Raw genomic sequence first — 18134 nt, forward strand, 5'->3', positions numbered from 1 at the left:
AAGTTTCCGCTTTATTGGAGTACACAAACCAATGTTACTGCACTAGTAACATTGGTTTTAGAGGGGTGGTACTGTGCAGTGCCCGTATATAGGATTAGAGGAGTGGTACTGTGCAGTGCCCGTATATGGGATTAGAGGAGTGGTACTGTGCAGTGACCGTATACAGGATTAGAGGAGTGGTACTGTGCAGTGTCCATATACAGTATACAGGATTAGAGGAGTGGTACTGGGCAGTGTCCATATACAGTACACAGGATTAGAGGAGTGGTACTGTGCAGTGTCCATATACAATATTACTATACTATACTATATCTTCCTTGTGAATGGAAGGCCAGTGCGCTTGTGTGACCCATTCTCGCTTCACTGCTATGGGGCTACAAGCAATGCCAGATACTTCAGTCATAGCAACCCCATAGCAGTGAGTGGAGCACAGGTCACTCAAGTAAGACTTTAGAGGGATGTTTGGTGCCCTATCATCCTGATTACTGGGGAACCCCAATGATCAGACACTTCTCTCCTGTACTGTGGATAGGGGATATGTCTCCATTATGGCTCAACCCCTTTAAAGGATCTCACAGATTATCTTATTGCCGCCCATACAAGCATCCAGATAACAGACGAGTGACATCTTCTTTCTTGAACCAGAATCTCATGGATTGAAACCCAATAAGACATCTTTAGTGGAACTTTCAGACTACTTGATGGACGGATATCACAAAGGAGTGCGGCCGGTGCAAAACTGGAGAAAAACCACCACAGTATATATAGAGATAGCCATATATGCAATTCTTGGAGTGGTAAGTTTTGGGGTTTTTTTTTAGTATGTTCTGTTCATGAAAATGATTTTAACTTGATATATGTATTGGGAAAAAAAATCTACATGACAGCTTATTTAAAGGGGTTGTCCTTTGTTCTATGCCTTGCTTGGGAATTCTGAGTATGGATCCTCTGTTTAAGACCCTCATCTCTTGGCCAAAGACAAGAACGACTATATAGAGTGTCTCCGATTCAGTGGAGTATCTGTCTTATTATACAAACAGTCCATTGACTTTAGTGGACATTGTGTAATACTTTATTTCACCTGTGGGGGCACTGCAGTGAAATGTTATCCTTATTTCCAGGTTTCCCACAAGATAGTCTGTTGTTACCAGCTCATTGTCAAGGGGCCCTTCTAACCAGTAGGGGTTGTACGAAGAGCGGAGCCCCTTAAATCTGGAACATTGACTTATCTTATATCAAACTGTTGGAAACTTATCCAGAGAAACAACCATTTAAATAGAAAAATCGCTCATTTATCATTTCCGAGTCATGATATGTTAACTATTTGATAAAAACAGCTATACACAAGTGTATCTAAAATCTAGGAAACAATCATTTGTTTTGCAAATTACTCTTCACACTGCTCGTCTCAATAGGAAAGGAAAATAAGAATCTATGAATTTTAATACAGAAAACATTTGGCAGATTGAATCATTTACTGAAAAAAAAGAAAAAAAAAGTTGATCTAGATTTCAGACTGTCAGGGTTTTCAGTTTCCACGGTGTCTATTGAAATATTCTTATATCACCAACTAAACGTAGCTACTCTTAAAGGGATATATGGCTAGTCTTCCTCATGTTTGGAGGAAAGAATATGATGATATCCATATAGTCATACATTGGGTGACGGTGCCCTAACTCTTGGGGTTACAGACTACTATGTCCCGGGATCAGGCAGTAACCCCGATACTCAATGACCATTCAAATCAATGGTCTGCTTGTGCATGGACATGGCAGGTCTTCTTGAGTGAGTGCGAGATGCTCTTAGGTCCGGTTCCCATCTGCATTCGGTATTCTGTTTGGCGTTCGCCTGAATGAAAACCTATACACATTAAAAAGTGTTTAGCTAAGAAACTACATGGACCCCATAGACTATAATGGGGTCCGTGTGGTTTCCAGTCGGTGTCCTCACGAAAGTACCACTTTTCTCTATGCATGGGGTCCATGTGGTTTCTTAGCTAACCATTTTTTAATGCGGAAATGTTTCCGTTTCCCAAGCGGACACCCGTGAATGGAATACTGAATGCAGATCTGAACTGGGACTCAGTAGCTTTTCTCCACACCAATGCCCTATAGAGGGATGTGAGGACTCTTTATTTCTGCAGGATTTTTTATTGGTACCATTTTGGGGTAAATATCACTTTGATCACTTTATATTTAAATTTTTTGGAGCAAAAACAACAAAATAATAGCAATTTGACCTTTGATGGTTTTTTTAACCAAATGGGATAAATATTTTTCGTGAACTTTTATATTTTTTAACAAAACATTTTACGTTCTTTTAGCCCTTCAAGGGCCTTAAAGGTGCACTCTCTAGATTGCTTATACCTTGGATTACAATACAATAGTAGTCCCCACGAGCGGTAACCTCAGAAGACAGTCGATTGCCGTAGTAACTGAATGGTTTGCACAATTTCGCTGCACAGAAGCCATTTGGTTCTACAAAGTGAAATTAAAACAAACCCTGAAATGCTCATAATTACATCCGACATTTAACGACGACGTAACGCGGTGTTGATTCTGACATGTAAACTCGTGTCAGAATCAACGCTTCAAAACAGAATCCCATTGACTTCAATGGTTTCCGTCTTACGCGCGCTACACATTGAAATCAATGGGAGGCTTTTTAAACCTGTACCATGATTAAGAGACCATGATATCGGTCTCGAAACGCGTAGGCGGTTGATTTTATCCTGGATCCATGCTCTATGGAGCTTTGTTCGTTTTAATGATTTGAAATAAAAGTTATTTTTTATTTTTCAAATTTTTGGGCGTGCTGGATTTTTTGTACTGTTTTCTTCATACTTGATTACCACCTGACGGTCGGAGGTTCCGTGCAGCCCGCAACACATTGGATACCATCTGGTTAACAACCCAGGTAGAGTGATTTCCTTTTTGAACTTTGCTTTTTAAACCATTGATTTAAATGTGTTACTCGCGTTAAACGGAACCCATTGAAGTCAATGGGATCCTGTTTTAAAGCGCTGAGTTTACGTGTCAGAATCAACACCGCGTTACATCGTGTGCACGGGCCCTTAGGGTTTAAATGCCTGAGCTTAGAGATTGTCACTGACAGAACTGGTGGCTATGACATCAGCTCAGCTTTTGAGCGGGTGCCATATTTAAATACAAAATATTTGCGGTGGATTTTGGGAAGAGATTAATAACTTTTTTAAAAATATTTTTTTCTTACCAGGATGAGAAAAACCAAAATGTCAAAAGTTATATCTGGTACAACCAGGTAAGGCCACTTTATTTCAGTTCATTATATAAGTAACCCCTTTATAATGTTACGTAGATAGTGGGTCCATGGGTCCATAGACTGTGCAAAAAACACCCTAAAAAATACTGGGAGGAAGTTATCATTTTTACACCAAAAAAATTACATATTATTAGAGATGAGTGAATAGCGTTCAATCTAGTACATGTTGGATCAGATATCAGGCTATTCGAGATGTTCTATTCGAGTCGAACACCAGGTGATTCCCCTCCCACCTTCCCTGGAGCTTTTTTTGCACCAACAACTGTGCAGGGGAAGTGGGACAGGAACTATGACAACGGAGGCATCGAAAAAAAATTGGAAAAAGTAATTGGCTGGCTAAATCAGGTGACCTCCAATTTATACGAATAGTGGATTTACTATCCGGGTCATATGAGACTGTGAAGTATGTGATTGTGAGACATGGATAGATCTAGAGGCAGGATTAGCTAGGGATTACCTTTATTTAGGGGGGAATGTTACTCACACAGCTCTTTGGGGCTCTATCTGGTCGGGATGCTGTCAGTTTGAGATATGCGTGAGCTGACTTTTTCCCATAGGAATGCATTGACCTGCGTTGATTGGCTGAATGCCATACAGAGTACAGCATTCGGCCAATCAACGCTGGTTCTGCTGTAGGAGGCGGAGTCTTAGATCGGTCCACAGCAGTCTCCATTCTGGTCCGATCTTAGACTCCGCCTCCTCACAAACGAGCCTCCGGCAGAACCAGCGTTGATTGGCCAAATGCTGTACTCTGTATGGCATTCGGCCAATCAACTCTGGTCAATGCATTCCTATGGGAAAAAGTCAGCTCCCGCATATTGCAAGCTGACAGGGATCCCGACATAATACAGTGACTTGAGCATGTTAGATGCCCCCAGACATGCTTCCCCTGCTGTCCCAGTTGCATTCCAGGGTGTTGGCATCATTTCCTGGGGTGTCATAGTGGATTTGGTGACCCTCCTGAGTCGAATATCGGTTTCCCCCTAAATGAGTATTTATTCCCCATAGACTACAATGGGGTTTAATGTTCAATCAAATAGTTGAGTATTGAGCGGCTACTCGAATCGAACTTCGAACATTTCACTGTTCGCTCATCTCTACATATTATATAATAATAATAATGATGTCTTTGCATCAAAATTTGTGACTGTTTGCCGATTTGCACCCTTCAGGCCACAGTGGTCGTGTTATTGTTGTTGGACAAAGTGGGAAGCTGATAAAAAACGTGAATCCCATATATAAAGCACTATATGTCTATATAAAAGTAAAATATAATATATAAATGGTTAAAGCATTAATACATCTAATAAAATTGTACCATAGTGATCGTATCTATTTGCTTTTTTGGTTTTGACCTCTTTCAGTCATGGGTTGATGATTTTCTTATATGGGATCCCACCCAGTTTGATAACATCACTTACATCTACCTACCTACAAATTCAATATGGCTTCCCGATATCGTGATTGAAGAAATGTAAGTCTAAGGAAGTATAAATCTTTTTATTTGTCTTTCTTTTTTTCTTAGTTGTTAAGACTCCTAGTATCTTTCTATCTGCTATGAGCTTGTATATGTTCTTTCTTGTATTATATTACTGTATTATTACTGTATTATTACTGTATTATCCAGGGTGCTGTAACACACATGGTGGGTCTATTAAAGGATTATCTTTAGGGTTGAGCGATCAGGATCGGATTCCGATCAAGTAAATTTCACGATCGCGATCGGAATTCCAAACCCGATCTTTTCCGGCAGGATCGAGGTTGGAGGTTATTTCCCACAATGCTTTTCTAACATTAGGGTTGAGTGATTGGGATCAGAAAAGATCGGATCCTGATTGGCAATCAAGCAAATTTCACGATCGCGATCGGCTGGAAAATGATCTAAAATCGGATTTTAAAAATGATCCTAAAATCTCAAGATCAGCTCAACCCTAATTATCTTATCTTATGTACCTTGTCCTTGGTACTACATGCAGAGGCAAAAAAGGTACAATTAGAGGGGTTTTCAGGATCATAGGAACCTAGCTGCTGTCTTTCATAAATAGCGCCACCCCTGTCTACAGGTTGTATATGGCACTGCAGCTCTATCCTTCACTTCAATGGAGCAGAGTTGCAGTGCTAGGTCACAACACATAGGTGTGGTTTTTAAATTGGTTTTATTTAACATTCTGCAAGTGTCCCCATATACTGCAGACTGCTCAGTATTGTTGAGCATGAAATCTATCACATGAGCTATCTGATCTACAACCGCACCCTATGTTCTCAGGAGGGAGATCCGAAACAAGGACTATGGTCTGAGCTGTCAGGCAAATCGCCATATGTATTTCACACTGAACATCACTGAGCAGCCTGCACGGTAGGAGAATGCAGGTAGGCTGCAGAAAACAAATGGTTGAATATTTTTAATATTCCCTGATCCCTTGCTGAGGTCTGAATCTTGGCCTCCAGAGATAACATTTCAACATGGACATGTGACCACTGCAGCCAATCACTGACTACAGAGGACACCGCTGAGATCACTGCTGCAGCTAATTGTATACTGGAACAGTCAGAACATCATCACTGGAGACCATGATACAGAGACGGGTTGGAGACCCACAATGGTGTTAGGGAATCAGTATGGTGTATTACCCATTTTGCTATTTTTCAATATTGAATGTTTTTGCAAAAAAATCTCCAAAGGGTTGGACAGCCCCATTAATTTTATGATTTTTTGATTCACAAATATGTGTACATAAAAAACAGGTTTCACCAGTATACAGATATATTAAGAAATAAGCCATTATACAGTTTTGTAATAGTACAATAAATAAATCCGTACAATCTGAGCCCCAATATGTTCACTGTTTATCCTACGATGTAAGAGAAATTCTCAAGCTGTGAAAGTCAATTAGTTAGAACTGAAATCCTTGTGTTTAGTTGTTACTATAATACTACACTCAGACAAGCTGGTATAAGCATTCAGTGCACACAACTCTACAAATGTGTCAACCCTTACCTTAGCTAAGATGTGGGTAAGAAAGAGCTCCAATTCCTCATGAAATACTGTAAAATACAATATCTTAGTGATCCCACATTGACACCGATAGCATAGATATCTTGTGACAGAATATCATGAAATCATGTTTTTTTGAAAAGCTGGTCATCTTGTGATACTTAGAAAGCATTTTGTAAGGGGAGCAATTCCCCAGTAGCTGCTGGTAAAACCTGGAAGGAAGGGAACGACAAGACAGTGAGCCCTAAGCTGAACCTGTCCCCAGTCCCTGCCTATTTGCCTCACCCAACCTAGGCGGTAGGGGACAACTGGGTGACAGTCCCTTCCTATGATAAAAGTGATAAGACAGAATGCAGTCAAGCTGAACAACAACAAATGGGAGGTCAGCTAGCCAAGGGGTTGGAACCAGTCCAGCAGTGAGGTACAGAGTCGGAATCCAAAAGAGTAGTCAGAAGAACCAATGGTCAGAAATATAAGTGTGCGACCGGATGATGGCGCAGAAGACAGAACAGGCAAAGATTTACACTTTTTTTTAGATTTTATTTTGAATGTTAACAGGATCAATATATTTTGGTCCCAGTCTGGACTTGGCAGCTGGGAGGTTACATGAGGATTAGCACCTGATTTTCCGTCAGAGCTGTGATCAGTTCTTGTCTTTGTTACAAAGCCTGATATTGGACTGGATCAGGTAAGTAGCCTTTTACCAGTATGTACCTGATCTATTAGATATTTCATGAGGAAGTGCCCCTAGGTTTTTTTTTTTCACGTTATTGGATATGACCAGTCAAGAGAAAAGGTAAGGAAGGTATGATATATATATATATATATATATATATATATATATATATATATTATACTATTACAATGATCAGTTATTGTATTCTCCAACAATAGTTAACTCTGTTCTCTCTTTCCAGTGTGGGCACCCGAGAGTCTTCAACTATCCCTTATGTATATGTGAACAATAAGGGCAGAATATTCAAGAACAATCCCCTTCACATAATGACATCCTGCAATCTTGATATCTACTACTTCCCATTCGATTTCCTGAACTGTTCCCTCTCATTCAGAAGCTGGCTTCATTCAAGTAAGACTAGCTGTATTTTATTATATAATTTGAGATGAGCAAATTGATTCATCATATATCAAATTAATTCTCAATTTCCCAAAAGTTTCCAATAAGCTTACAACTCCCATTGACTGGTTAAGAGTAGAGATGAGCGAGTAGTATTCAACGCTAGTCAATGCATTCCTATGAGAAAAAGTCAGCTCCCTCGTAACCGCAAGCTGCCAGCTCTCCCGACTAGCAAGGATGAGCCTGCTGCAGAACCAGCGTTGATTTGCCGAATGCTATACAGTGAAACAATTTTTGGACTCCATGCTGTGTAGTGAATAGGATCATTTTTAAAATTCAATCTTTGATAATTTTAAAAAATCCCATTGATTTGCATTGGGATCGGAATTGGGATCGGGATCGAATGGAAAATGATCAGAAATCGGATTTTAAAAACGATCCTGAAATTTCAAGATAGGCTCAACCCCAGTAATGAACTCACTCTGATTGAATCAAATTTGAATGCAGATTTGAGCAATTCTGACCCGAAATGAAGTTTATATCTGTATATGTAACCCTTTTATCCAAATGTATTAGTACTAGATCGTAATAACAGGTAAATTTACCCAAAGAGTTAACTCACACAGCATCAGGGCTCTTCAACTATAGGGCAAACAGTGCACCTGCACCAGGCCCTATGGCAGTGGGGACCCCTTTGGACAGCGGGAAAGTCCTACATTTGCTGTCCTGCTGTCCAGGGCAGTTTATCTGAACTACCCCAACTCATTGGCGTCTTCTGAACGCTGATGAGGTCAATCCGCTTCACCACCCGGTCGCTGTCTTTGCGCCCAGTGTACTGGGAGCAGAAGGAGCAATGTAGATGTCACATATATCATACCTGTGACTTGTTAAAGACTCTGGGACCAGAAAGAGGAGTGAATGGGGGAACAGGGAAAGGTGAGTAATAAGGTTTTTTTTTTCTTTTGATATATACAGTAGGAAACATGAAACTGTGGAAACCACCTGGGGGGGATGACATGAAATTGTGTGGGCCACCTGGGGGAGGTGGGGGGACATGAAACTGTGGGGGCAACAGGGGGGCATGACATTATGGAGGTAACCTCGTGTGTGGGGGAATATGATACTGTGGGGCCAACCTGGGGTGAGGACATGACACTGTGGGGGCAATTGAAGTCAGTATGGGAGGACAATATACTATGTGAGCAACAAGGGGTGAGGACATGGTACGAGGGAGGGGTCTTGGTATGACGCTATGGGGGCCACCTGGGGGGTGGGGGACATAATACTGTGGGGGCAACCTGGGGTGAGGACATGATACTATGAGGGCAACCTGAGGGGGGTGTCAGTGTGGGAGAACATGATACTGTGGGGGAAACCTGGGGTGAGGACATGACATTGTGGGGACAACTTGTGGAGAGTGACAAAGTGGGGGTAGCCAGGAGCATGTTGGGACATGAATTTGTGGGCACAACCTGGAGGGGGACATTATAAGGGGAATATTCTTTGGGACCACTAAGGATCCATTATACTGTGTGAGAGCCACTAAGGGGCATTATACTATAAGGGGTCCATTGAGGGCGCATTATAATTTGTGCAGATCAGGTATTTCTAGGTGGTGGTGATGGGGGGCCCACTTCTGAAATCATTGCAGTTGCCCCACCAATATGTTATAATGTCCCATTGCATGATCTGTATACTGTATGTGGAGATGGTTGACATCTTTGATATATCTTTTAGCTCGGGATATAAACATATCTTTTTGGGGAACACCAAAGGACATGACTTTGCCTGATGACCTTTCTGAGAACGATGGAGAATGGGATCTCATCAATGTCGTGCAGAGCTACCAAGTCACTACTGATCACAACCTCAAGTTTGGACAAATCACATTCTATGTAAGTTGCTGTTGAGGATAGAAGATCTTCAAAGATGACCTAATATCCTACTAGTAGGAATCATAGAAGCTATGTATATTACAAATAAAGGGTGGTGGTGCCCTATTGGAAAAGTAAGCTGTATTTTAAGATTTTATCCATTGGCACAACCTTATTCCATAAGCCCTATCGGGGTATGTGATGATCATAAAGGTTTTTATTTTACCTTGTATTATGTGGTCTCCCACAGCTTCAATAGAGGTCAAAAAAAGTTGGAACTTAACATAACATACTGGAACTCACCTCTCATTGATCTTCCACCTCTCTGGGTTTGAAGACACCAAGGTTCTAGTTGATCTGAGGGGTGTAACTAAAGGTTCACGAGTCCTGTGCAAAACCACAACTTGGGCCCACCTTTGAAACATCTCACAACCAGCAGACACATCCAATCTGTACATTTTAGCAGCACTGACATTTCCCACATCTACTTTTACTTCCCCATCTGGGCTGAAGACTTGTTAAAAATTTCCCATCATTCCCATCCCTTCGCAGTGCCCGCATTCAGTAATCATGCCCCTTTTGTGCCAAAGCCAACCCTCCACAGAATCCCTTCTTCTATATTTGTATTAACGTGGAAAACCCCTTTAAGAAACTCCTATATAAAGCTTTTGACAGGTCATAGTGTTCTATTTCAATGTAATGTCCTTGTTTGTTCTATGTCATAGAAGAACCTGAATAATTTTAATATTGCACAGATCACATTACACCTGACACCTTTCATCTTCTCTTTCCTATGTTTGTTCACCAAAGGTTGCTCTCAGGAGAAGACCTCTCTTCTACATCGTCAATCTGATTCTCCCCAGTATTCTACTCATGATAATGGATATTATTGGTTTCTATATACCACCAGAGAGTGGAGAGAGGATATCCTTCAAGATCACTCTTCTTCTGGGTTACTCCGTCTTCCTCATCATTGTCTCAGATACCTTACCTGCAACCGGAGCGCCCTTAATAGGTGAGACCCAAGCCCCATACACATAAATGCATTAACCACGAAGCTGGTATCACACTCGAATTAAAGGGAACCTGTCACATTGTTCATCTGACCTTTTTTCTTTTTTGAGAAGTTTTGGAATTTTGGAGAAATATTTGATATGATAGTAATTTATTCATTTAGAGCTCTTATTCCAGGCGTAGGAGTCCAGTGGGCGATCCTATTCAGTTATAGCCTCCCTTGTATAATTGTACATACAGAGATAGGTGTCAATCACAAGTAGTGCTGTGATTGGTTATCTACATCAGTCCCAGACCAAAGTGTATAATAACTGGTGGCCTCAGAGGTACGACAACAGTATTAACAGTTCTACTCACCTCTCCTGGCTCACTTTTGACGTCCTCAGCTGCCTGACTTACGACCCACAGGCCAAGGTGAAGACCTGGCCAGTAGGCTGGTCGCAAGGGAGCCCAGGAGAGGTGAGGTAAGGTGAGCATAACTATTTATTATGATGCTGTCACATTTCCCCCGGGGCCAAAAAATATCTTGACTCAGAGAGGAGGAATATAGTTCCAGTCCGTACTCACTTACCATATTCCAAGGAAACCCCTCTTACCGTTCCCTGAAAACCTTACCCTATCCCCAAGAAAGACCAGGACTCCTTGTTGGATTGAAACTTTATAAACAACAACAGTAACATAAATAACAGATAAATAAACTGCCATAAAGCAGGCAGCCTATAAATATATATAAATTACTGTACCCAACAATATATTAAATACCTCAACTTTAACCATTCTTTTAGTGTAATATAACATACCAGAACAACAATGGTGAGAGACGCCACCGCCAAACTACCCCGGCACAAAATACCACCTCTGTAAACCTTTAACTTAAGTGATGTGAAGCCTGATCCCCAATGGACCCTAGCCCAACAAGGCCTTCACACTCCACACCAGGATCCCCATACCACTGATGAGATCCTCCAACTGACCGCTAAGCCTCTCACCCCACTACTCCCTGAAATACTCCACTAACTGCCATAAAAACAGAGTGGGCCACTCCTGCCTGTAAACTTATCCAACTCACCCTAAACACACCACTGCACCTCTTTATCCCACCTCTGACCCCTCCCTTTATTTTCCCACTCTAACTCCTGATTTATTTAACCCCTTTGTTTCCTAATCCTCATCCCAGCCTCGTAGGCCCTATCCCCTAGTGTCTAGGGCAGGGGTGGGCAATTAATTTTCCCATGGGGCCACATGAGAAATAGTAACGGTTCTAGAGGGCCATGCGAGTCACCGCAAATTTAGCTCCACCCACTTCCCTGCTGACTCCACCCATTCTCAATCATTTTCCCATGTGCCCCACAAAGTAAAATCCTCCTACAGTCACCCTAACATTATACCCCCCCCCCCCACACACACACATTATAACGTTTCCCTCCAAATGTCCCACAGTATTAAGTCCCTCTCCTGGTGCCCCAGTATAAATCAGCAGAAACTAGAGGGGACATTAAACTGGGGGCAACTAGAGGCAGACATGTCCCCCTCCAGCTACCCCCCATGGTTTAATATCCTCCTCCAGCTGCCCCAGTTTAATGTCACCCTCCATTTGCCCCTTAGTAGTTTAATGTCCCCCCTACATGTGCATTCAGTTTAACTTCCCCCCTACATCTGCCCCTAGTTCCGGCAGCTTGCAGCAAGCACACAGTCCCGTGTGGCTCTGCCCACTAATAAGTCATAGACTATCCTGGTGATAGGCTGTGATGACATCATCATAGGTCCTTCAAAAACCTTCCACTAGCTATGCAGGCCAGATAGAGGCAGTCAGAGGGCCGGATGTGGTCCCGGGCCGTACATTGCCCAGGTCTGGTCTAGGGCCTTGTCTGAACCTTACAAATACCAGTCGTAAAATATCTCGAGAGGTTCGTCCATCTCTAATACTTTATGCTCTGCCATTTCTCTGTTATTTCCACTAGAAATTTCAGAATTTATGTCCTCCTTAAATTGTAACAAAACCTGAACTAGGTCTCGTGACAATAAATTTGATTGTACATATATGTAAATTTGACTTTTATTTGTAATGTATCCATGTCATTTTATTTCCATACAAAAATCCCTCCATATATTGATCCCTCTTTCCTCCGTTTTTCAACTTTAAATATTGTTTGAGTAGCGAGCAGTCAGACAATACAATTATGCATGAAATTATTAAGCTGTCTGGAGGAATAAAAATGATGAGCAGCAAAATATATCAGTATCTTTCTGGTAATAAAACAATCAAAATGCAATGAGGAAAACAAGAGTAAATTATGGAGTGAACGGAATATTGCTAAATAGAAAAGAACATGATTTTTATGTACAGACACATAAAGTATGAGGAGAACGAGAAGAAATTGCCAAAAATTCTGGAATTTTGAAAAGCCATAAAACCATCAACCATTTACTAGTGTATATTGGGTACAAAATCTAAGGTTGACCAATCATAGATACAATAGATCTAAATGAAACAGAATTATAAGGGTATGTCCGTGTGGTGGAACTTCAAAGTGGTGACCACCGATTAGTCTTATTCATCTGCACCTAATAATCAGGGATGGACAGCCAGAGGGGCGAAAACGGAAGAGAAATTTTAGGCAGGGATCTGCCTCAATTACTTATTCCATTTCCAGAGTGTGAACATACTATATGGCTGTGTTCATAGGCCGCTGATTTTAAGGTGGAATCCACCCCAAAACCAGAGACAGATTCCACTCTGATTGTGTGTAATGGGATAAAAAATTTGTGTCCTTCTCCAACTTTCGATGGATTGCAAGAGTCCAAGGCTCAAGACATCCTGCTTCTCATGTCCACCTGCTTTTTAGGTCCAGTCATCTGGGCTTAATCAGCAATGGAAACCCACAGCTCTGCTAAAGCATTTTGCCTTGTGGAGCCAGGGGAGCGGAAAATGAAGAGGAATCTCAGGGGGATGTCCACCTCAAATTCCGATGTGTGATGTTACAGCTAGCATAAACAATGCAAGCAGGCAACATGAGTGTTTACTCTTGGGTTGATTGATCAGTTGATATATGTCCACGCTTCCTGTTTTTTTCTAATTTTGTAATTTTTTTCTAAATTGATTATTGGTGATTAATAGCCCAACCTATGGCTTTCCTATTGATCAAAAGAACTGGAGGGTTTTGCGCATCAAATTGAATAGAGGGAGTGATCGGAAATTTCAATGGGGTTGCATCAGGGGTTGCGGAGTTCTGTACATTGGAGGGTGCAGAGTGGAGATCACACCACCTCAGTTCAACTTAAGGTTTAAAACACCCCATTTCTCATGATCAGTGGGGTTCCCAGCAGTTAGGCCCTCACCAATCAGCAAGCTGTCGCTGTTACTGAAATACTCCTTTTACACTAGTAAATAGAGATGAGCGAACACTAAAATGTTCGGGGTTCGAAATCCGATTTGAACAGCCGCTCACTGTACGACTGTTCGAACGGGTTTCGAACCCCATTATAGTCTATGGGGGGAAATACTCGTTTCAGGGGTAGGCAACATTCGATCAAATTCTACTTACCAAGTCCATAAGTGAGGGTCGGGCTGGATTCTTCTCCCTGCGCAGCGTCCCCGCGTCCTCTTCCAACCTTGAATTCACTCTGCTAGTTCCCGCGTCCCCTTCCGCCTCTGAATTCACTCTTCCAGGCATCGGGCCTGGGCAGAGCCGACTGCGCATGCCCGCACTACAAGCGGACATGCGCAGTCGACTCTGCCCAGGCCCGATGCCTGGCAGAGTGAATTCAGAGCCGGAAGAGGACGCGGGGACGCTGCACAGGGAGAAGACTTCTAAAGGTAAGAGAAGAACCAGCGTTGATTGGCAATGTATAGAATTCTGCCAATCAACGCTGGTTCTGCATCAAATCTTAACTTCGAACAGCTAGTAGTACTCGATCCAGTACGAGTATTTCGAATACCTTAGTATTCGATCGAATACCTACTCGATCAAGTACTACTCGCTCATCTCTACTAGTAAACAAGTAGGCAAATAAGAAACTCAGAAAAATTTGTATGCATTAGATGTTGGGATCTGTGAGGTTCCAGGCATTCAAACCCCAACAATTTTGCAGTTATCACATAATAGAAGGATCCAGCTTCGCACGGGTATATTTCATTTTTTTGTTTGTGTAGAGGCCTCATAAGAATAAGTTAATGGCTATGGAAACCTGGTGTAAAGCTGTGTGTATGTGAAGACTGAAGACCCTGCGAATTTCCATTGGTCCATAAGCGTCATGTGATCATGTGTATCTCAGTTTGGAAATCAGTGAAAAACCTGTGATAAGTTGTTATGGATACCTGGGATAAAACCATGTGCATGTGAACTTGTGTAACAGAGTCTTCAACAGCTCCCTACCCCTTTAAATCTGACCTACAGCAGTGAAGAAAAATGGCTGGGTTGTTATGGAAACTTGGAGTAAAGCACTGATGTGTCATGGTGTGTGCTGAGCCGTGTATCTAATCCCCTGATGTGTGATAGTGTGTGCTGAGTTGTGTATCTAATTATCTAATGTGTGATAGTGTGTGATGAGTTGTGTATCTAATCATCTGATGTGTAATACTGTGCTAAGCTGTGTATCTAATCTTCTGATGTGTGTTGGTGTATGCTGAGATGTTTTTCTAATCCTCTGATGTCTGTTGGTGTGTGCTGAGCTGTGTTTCTAACCATCTGATGTGTGTTGGTGTGTGCTGAGCTGTGTTCCTAATCCTCTGATGTGTGTTGGTGTGTGCTGAGCTGTGTATCTACTCCTCTGATGTGTGTTAATGTGTGCTGAGCTGTGATCTAATCCTATGATGTGTGTTTATGTAGGCTGAGCTGTTTATCTAATTCTCTGATGTGTGATACTGTGTGCTGAGCTGTGTATCTAATCTCCTGATATGTGATAGTTTATGCTCAGCTGTGCATCTATGCTTCTGATGTGTGATACTGTGTGCTGAGCTGTGTATCTAATCTTCTGATGTGTGAAGGTTTATGCTGAGCTGTGTACCTATTCCTCTGATGTGTGTTGGTGTGTACTGAGCTTTGTTTCTAATCATCTGATGTGTGTTGGTGTGTGCTGCTTCTTGGTCTGTTAGGGATGGGACTCTACACATAGACATAGACATAGAGCTGTGCCTCTAATTCTCTGATTTGTCATACTGTGTACTGAGCTGTGTATCTAATCTCCTGTTGTCTGATGGTTTATGTTCAGCTGTGCATCTATTCTTTTGATGTGTAATACTGTATGCTGATATGTGTATCTAATACTCTAATGTGTGATACTGTGTACCAATATCTAATCTTCTGATGTGTGATGGTTATTCTGTGCTGTGTATCTATTCCTCTGATGTGTGATACTGTGTGCTGAGCTGTGTATCTAATCCTCTGATGTGTGTATCTCTATTTGCATATCAGTGTTGGAAACACCTGGAGTATTGCTGTGTGCATGTGGCGTGATCATGTGTATGGCAGTTGGAATATGAGTGAAAGACTTGCAGGTTTGTATTGGCTAATACAGGTCAATGTTTTGGGAATACTGTATCTCAAGAACAATGTGTCTGAGAGAGTTGAGGCATGGTTTAAAACCTTCCTGGACACCTAATGTATCTATGTGCCGAATTCGGTGAAGATCGGTCCAGTTGTTTGGTCGCGCATAAAGAACAGACAGACAGATAGACAGACATTATATATATACATATGATTCTGTAGGTTACACATGTTTGTGGGCCAGCCCTTTAAGGTTCGATTCATTGCATTGATCAATGAAAGTATAAAAGTGTGCGTATTTCTAGTAATACAATATAAAAATATGAGAAATATGAACATGACTATTGCTATACTATATAGGTAACATGTTGTCTCCTTACTTTGGCATGATGTGATTCTTTCTCTGCCCTTTCTTCTTAGGTATATACTTTGCGCTGTGTATGCTTCTGCTTCTGATAAGTCTAACAGAAAGCATCCTGATAGTCCGATCATTTCATCAGCAGAATCTCAGCCCTGAGGTTCCCAAGTGGTTAAAAACATTAGTCCTAGAGAAGATGACAGTTTTTATCTCCATAAAGGACCGAGGACAATCTGATGCATCTAATTCTGGAACTTGTTTCCGTAATGAAACTGTCAGCAGTGGTGAGTGTTAAAGTAAAATCTGTTGTTATGCAGCTATATTGGAGAGGGAGCGCCAACCATAGAGGCAGACTATGGATGCTACACTACCAAGTGAAAGATGGGTACCTTATACTCATAGGCACTGTGTGGATTAAGGAATTGCAAGACAGTCCTGCCCTCCATTAGACATATTGATTGATAATAACCAGGATTATATTTATAAAAGGACCTGCACTACCTGAATATTTTTGCGAGAAAAAAAAACTACATGGGCAGGGACGTACTTAGAAATCATAGGACCCTATAGAAAATCAGATTTTTTCCCCCTCCTCCTTCCAATCAAAACAAGTAGGGTCGAGCCGATCTTGAGATGTCAGGATTGTTTTTAAAATCTAATTTTCAATAATTTTCCAGCAGATCGCGATCATGAAATTTGCTCGATCGGGATCCGATCTTTCCCAATCTCGATCGCTCAACCCTAGTTACTTTATGTTTATGGAGTAGGGTTAAGCCGATCTTGAGATTTCAGGATCATTTTTAAAATCTGATTTTCAATCATTTTCCAGCCAATCCCGATCGCGATCTGTGAAATTTGCTCAATCGCTGATCGGCATCCGATCTTTCCCAATCCCGATCGCTCTAAAAACAAGAGAACAAAGACAGAGGAAAGAAGGGGAGCAGTGACAAAAATTATGTATTTTCTCTTAATATTTTTAAGAAAAAGAAAAAAAAATCTTCACTAACATTTACACAAGTTCTGCTGACAGGCACTAACCCTTTCCGTTCCAGTTTTCACCATGGCCTCCTTTATTTGCCTTTCAAATAAAGGGTTAATGAGATTATAGGTCTTGTTCTATTGGTTTAGGATATGTATGCCTCGATCCATGGCTGCTTTCTTCCTAAAACCACCTGTCTACAGTTGGTGTATGGTATCGCAGCTCAGTCCCAATAACTTCAATGAAGCTAAGCTTGAGATGATTTCCAAGGATGGAGGGTTCCATTGACATTGTGATTAGTGTAGGCTCTGCCAATGGTTCCTAGGATGTTCTGCCCAATATCTCGCCTCCTCACCCACCTATAACGTCCACCAGGATGTGCATGTCTATAAATGTTTCCAAGACTGAACATTTTTCTCTGGTTGGACATAAAATACACTAGATCTTAAAGTCATGTTTGCATTTCTATGTCTGCAGAGACGACCCATGACTATAAGGAAGAAAAGGAAAGTGAATGTTATGTGCCAGCTCATCTAAAAAAGGTGCACGAAAAATACTTGGAGGTTCTTAACCACATTGGGCAAGAGGTCACACATATCCGGCTTCATCTGAAGTGCACCAAGGACCAGAACATCCACATGGAGTGGCTACAAGTTGCTTATGTTTTGGACACATTCCTCTTTCGCATTTATTTCGCTCTCCTCATTATATATAGTGTGACAGTTGTGTGCCTTTGGTCTAGACAGTTATCTTCTTAACCAGTAAACATGGTGATCAGACTGGATCACATCACAATTTTATAGCTGGAGTTATAGGTTCGACTCCTGCCTAGGACAACGTCTGCAAGGAGTTTGTATGGTCTTCCCGTGTTTGTGTGGGGTTTCTTCCAGGTACTCCTGTTTCCTCCCACACTCCAAAGACATACTGATAGGGAATTTAGATTGTGAGCCCTATATGGGACAGTGACTGACAATGTCTATAAAGTGCTGAGGAATATGATGGCGCTATACAAGTAGGATAAATGAAAAATTAAAATGAAATTTTCTTAAGCAT

At 41.5% G+C, this 18134-nt stretch overlaps 1 protein-coding gene across 1 annotated transcript; it reads left to right on the forward strand.

The window, feature by feature from the left end:
• The first annotated feature begins 671 nt into the window (after positions 1 to 671).
• Positions 672 to 17839, forward strand: LOC142209097 (5-hydroxytryptamine receptor 3A-like). The gene is made up of 8 exons (XM_075278036.1): positions 672 to 797; positions 3235 to 3279; positions 4665 to 4774; positions 7213 to 7382; positions 9108 to 9265; positions 10055 to 10259; positions 16165 to 16386; positions 17559 to 17839. The coding sequence occupies exons 1-8, from the start codon at positions 702 to 704 to the stop codon at positions 17837 to 17839; spliced, it is 1287 nt and encodes a 428-aa protein (XP_075134137.1). The 5' UTR covers positions 672 to 701.
• Positions 17840 to 18134: the final 295 nt, after the last annotated feature.

This window comes from Leptodactylus fuscus, chromosome 6 (genome assembly GCF_031893055.1).
Source record: "Leptodactylus fuscus isolate aLepFus1 chromosome 6, aLepFus1.hap2, whole genome shotgun sequence".
Lineage (NCBI taxonomy): Eukaryota > Metazoa > Chordata > Amphibia > Anura > Leptodactylidae > Leptodactylus > Leptodactylus fuscus.

Bases quoted from the DNA above. Each gene is read 5' to 3' on its own strand.
- LOC142209097 (XM_075278036.1), top strand. From the start codon at position 702: ATGGACGGATATCACAAAGGAGTGCGGCCGGTGCAAAACTGGAGAAAA. The intron at 3,280-4,664 runs GTAAGGCCACTT...GACCTCTTTCAG, and splicing joins GTTATATCTGGTACAACCAG to TCATGGGTTGATGATTTTCT. The intron at 10,260-16,164 runs GTGAGACCCAAG...CTTTCTTCTTAG, and splicing joins AACCGGAGCGCCCTTAATAG to GTATATACTTTGCGCTGTGT.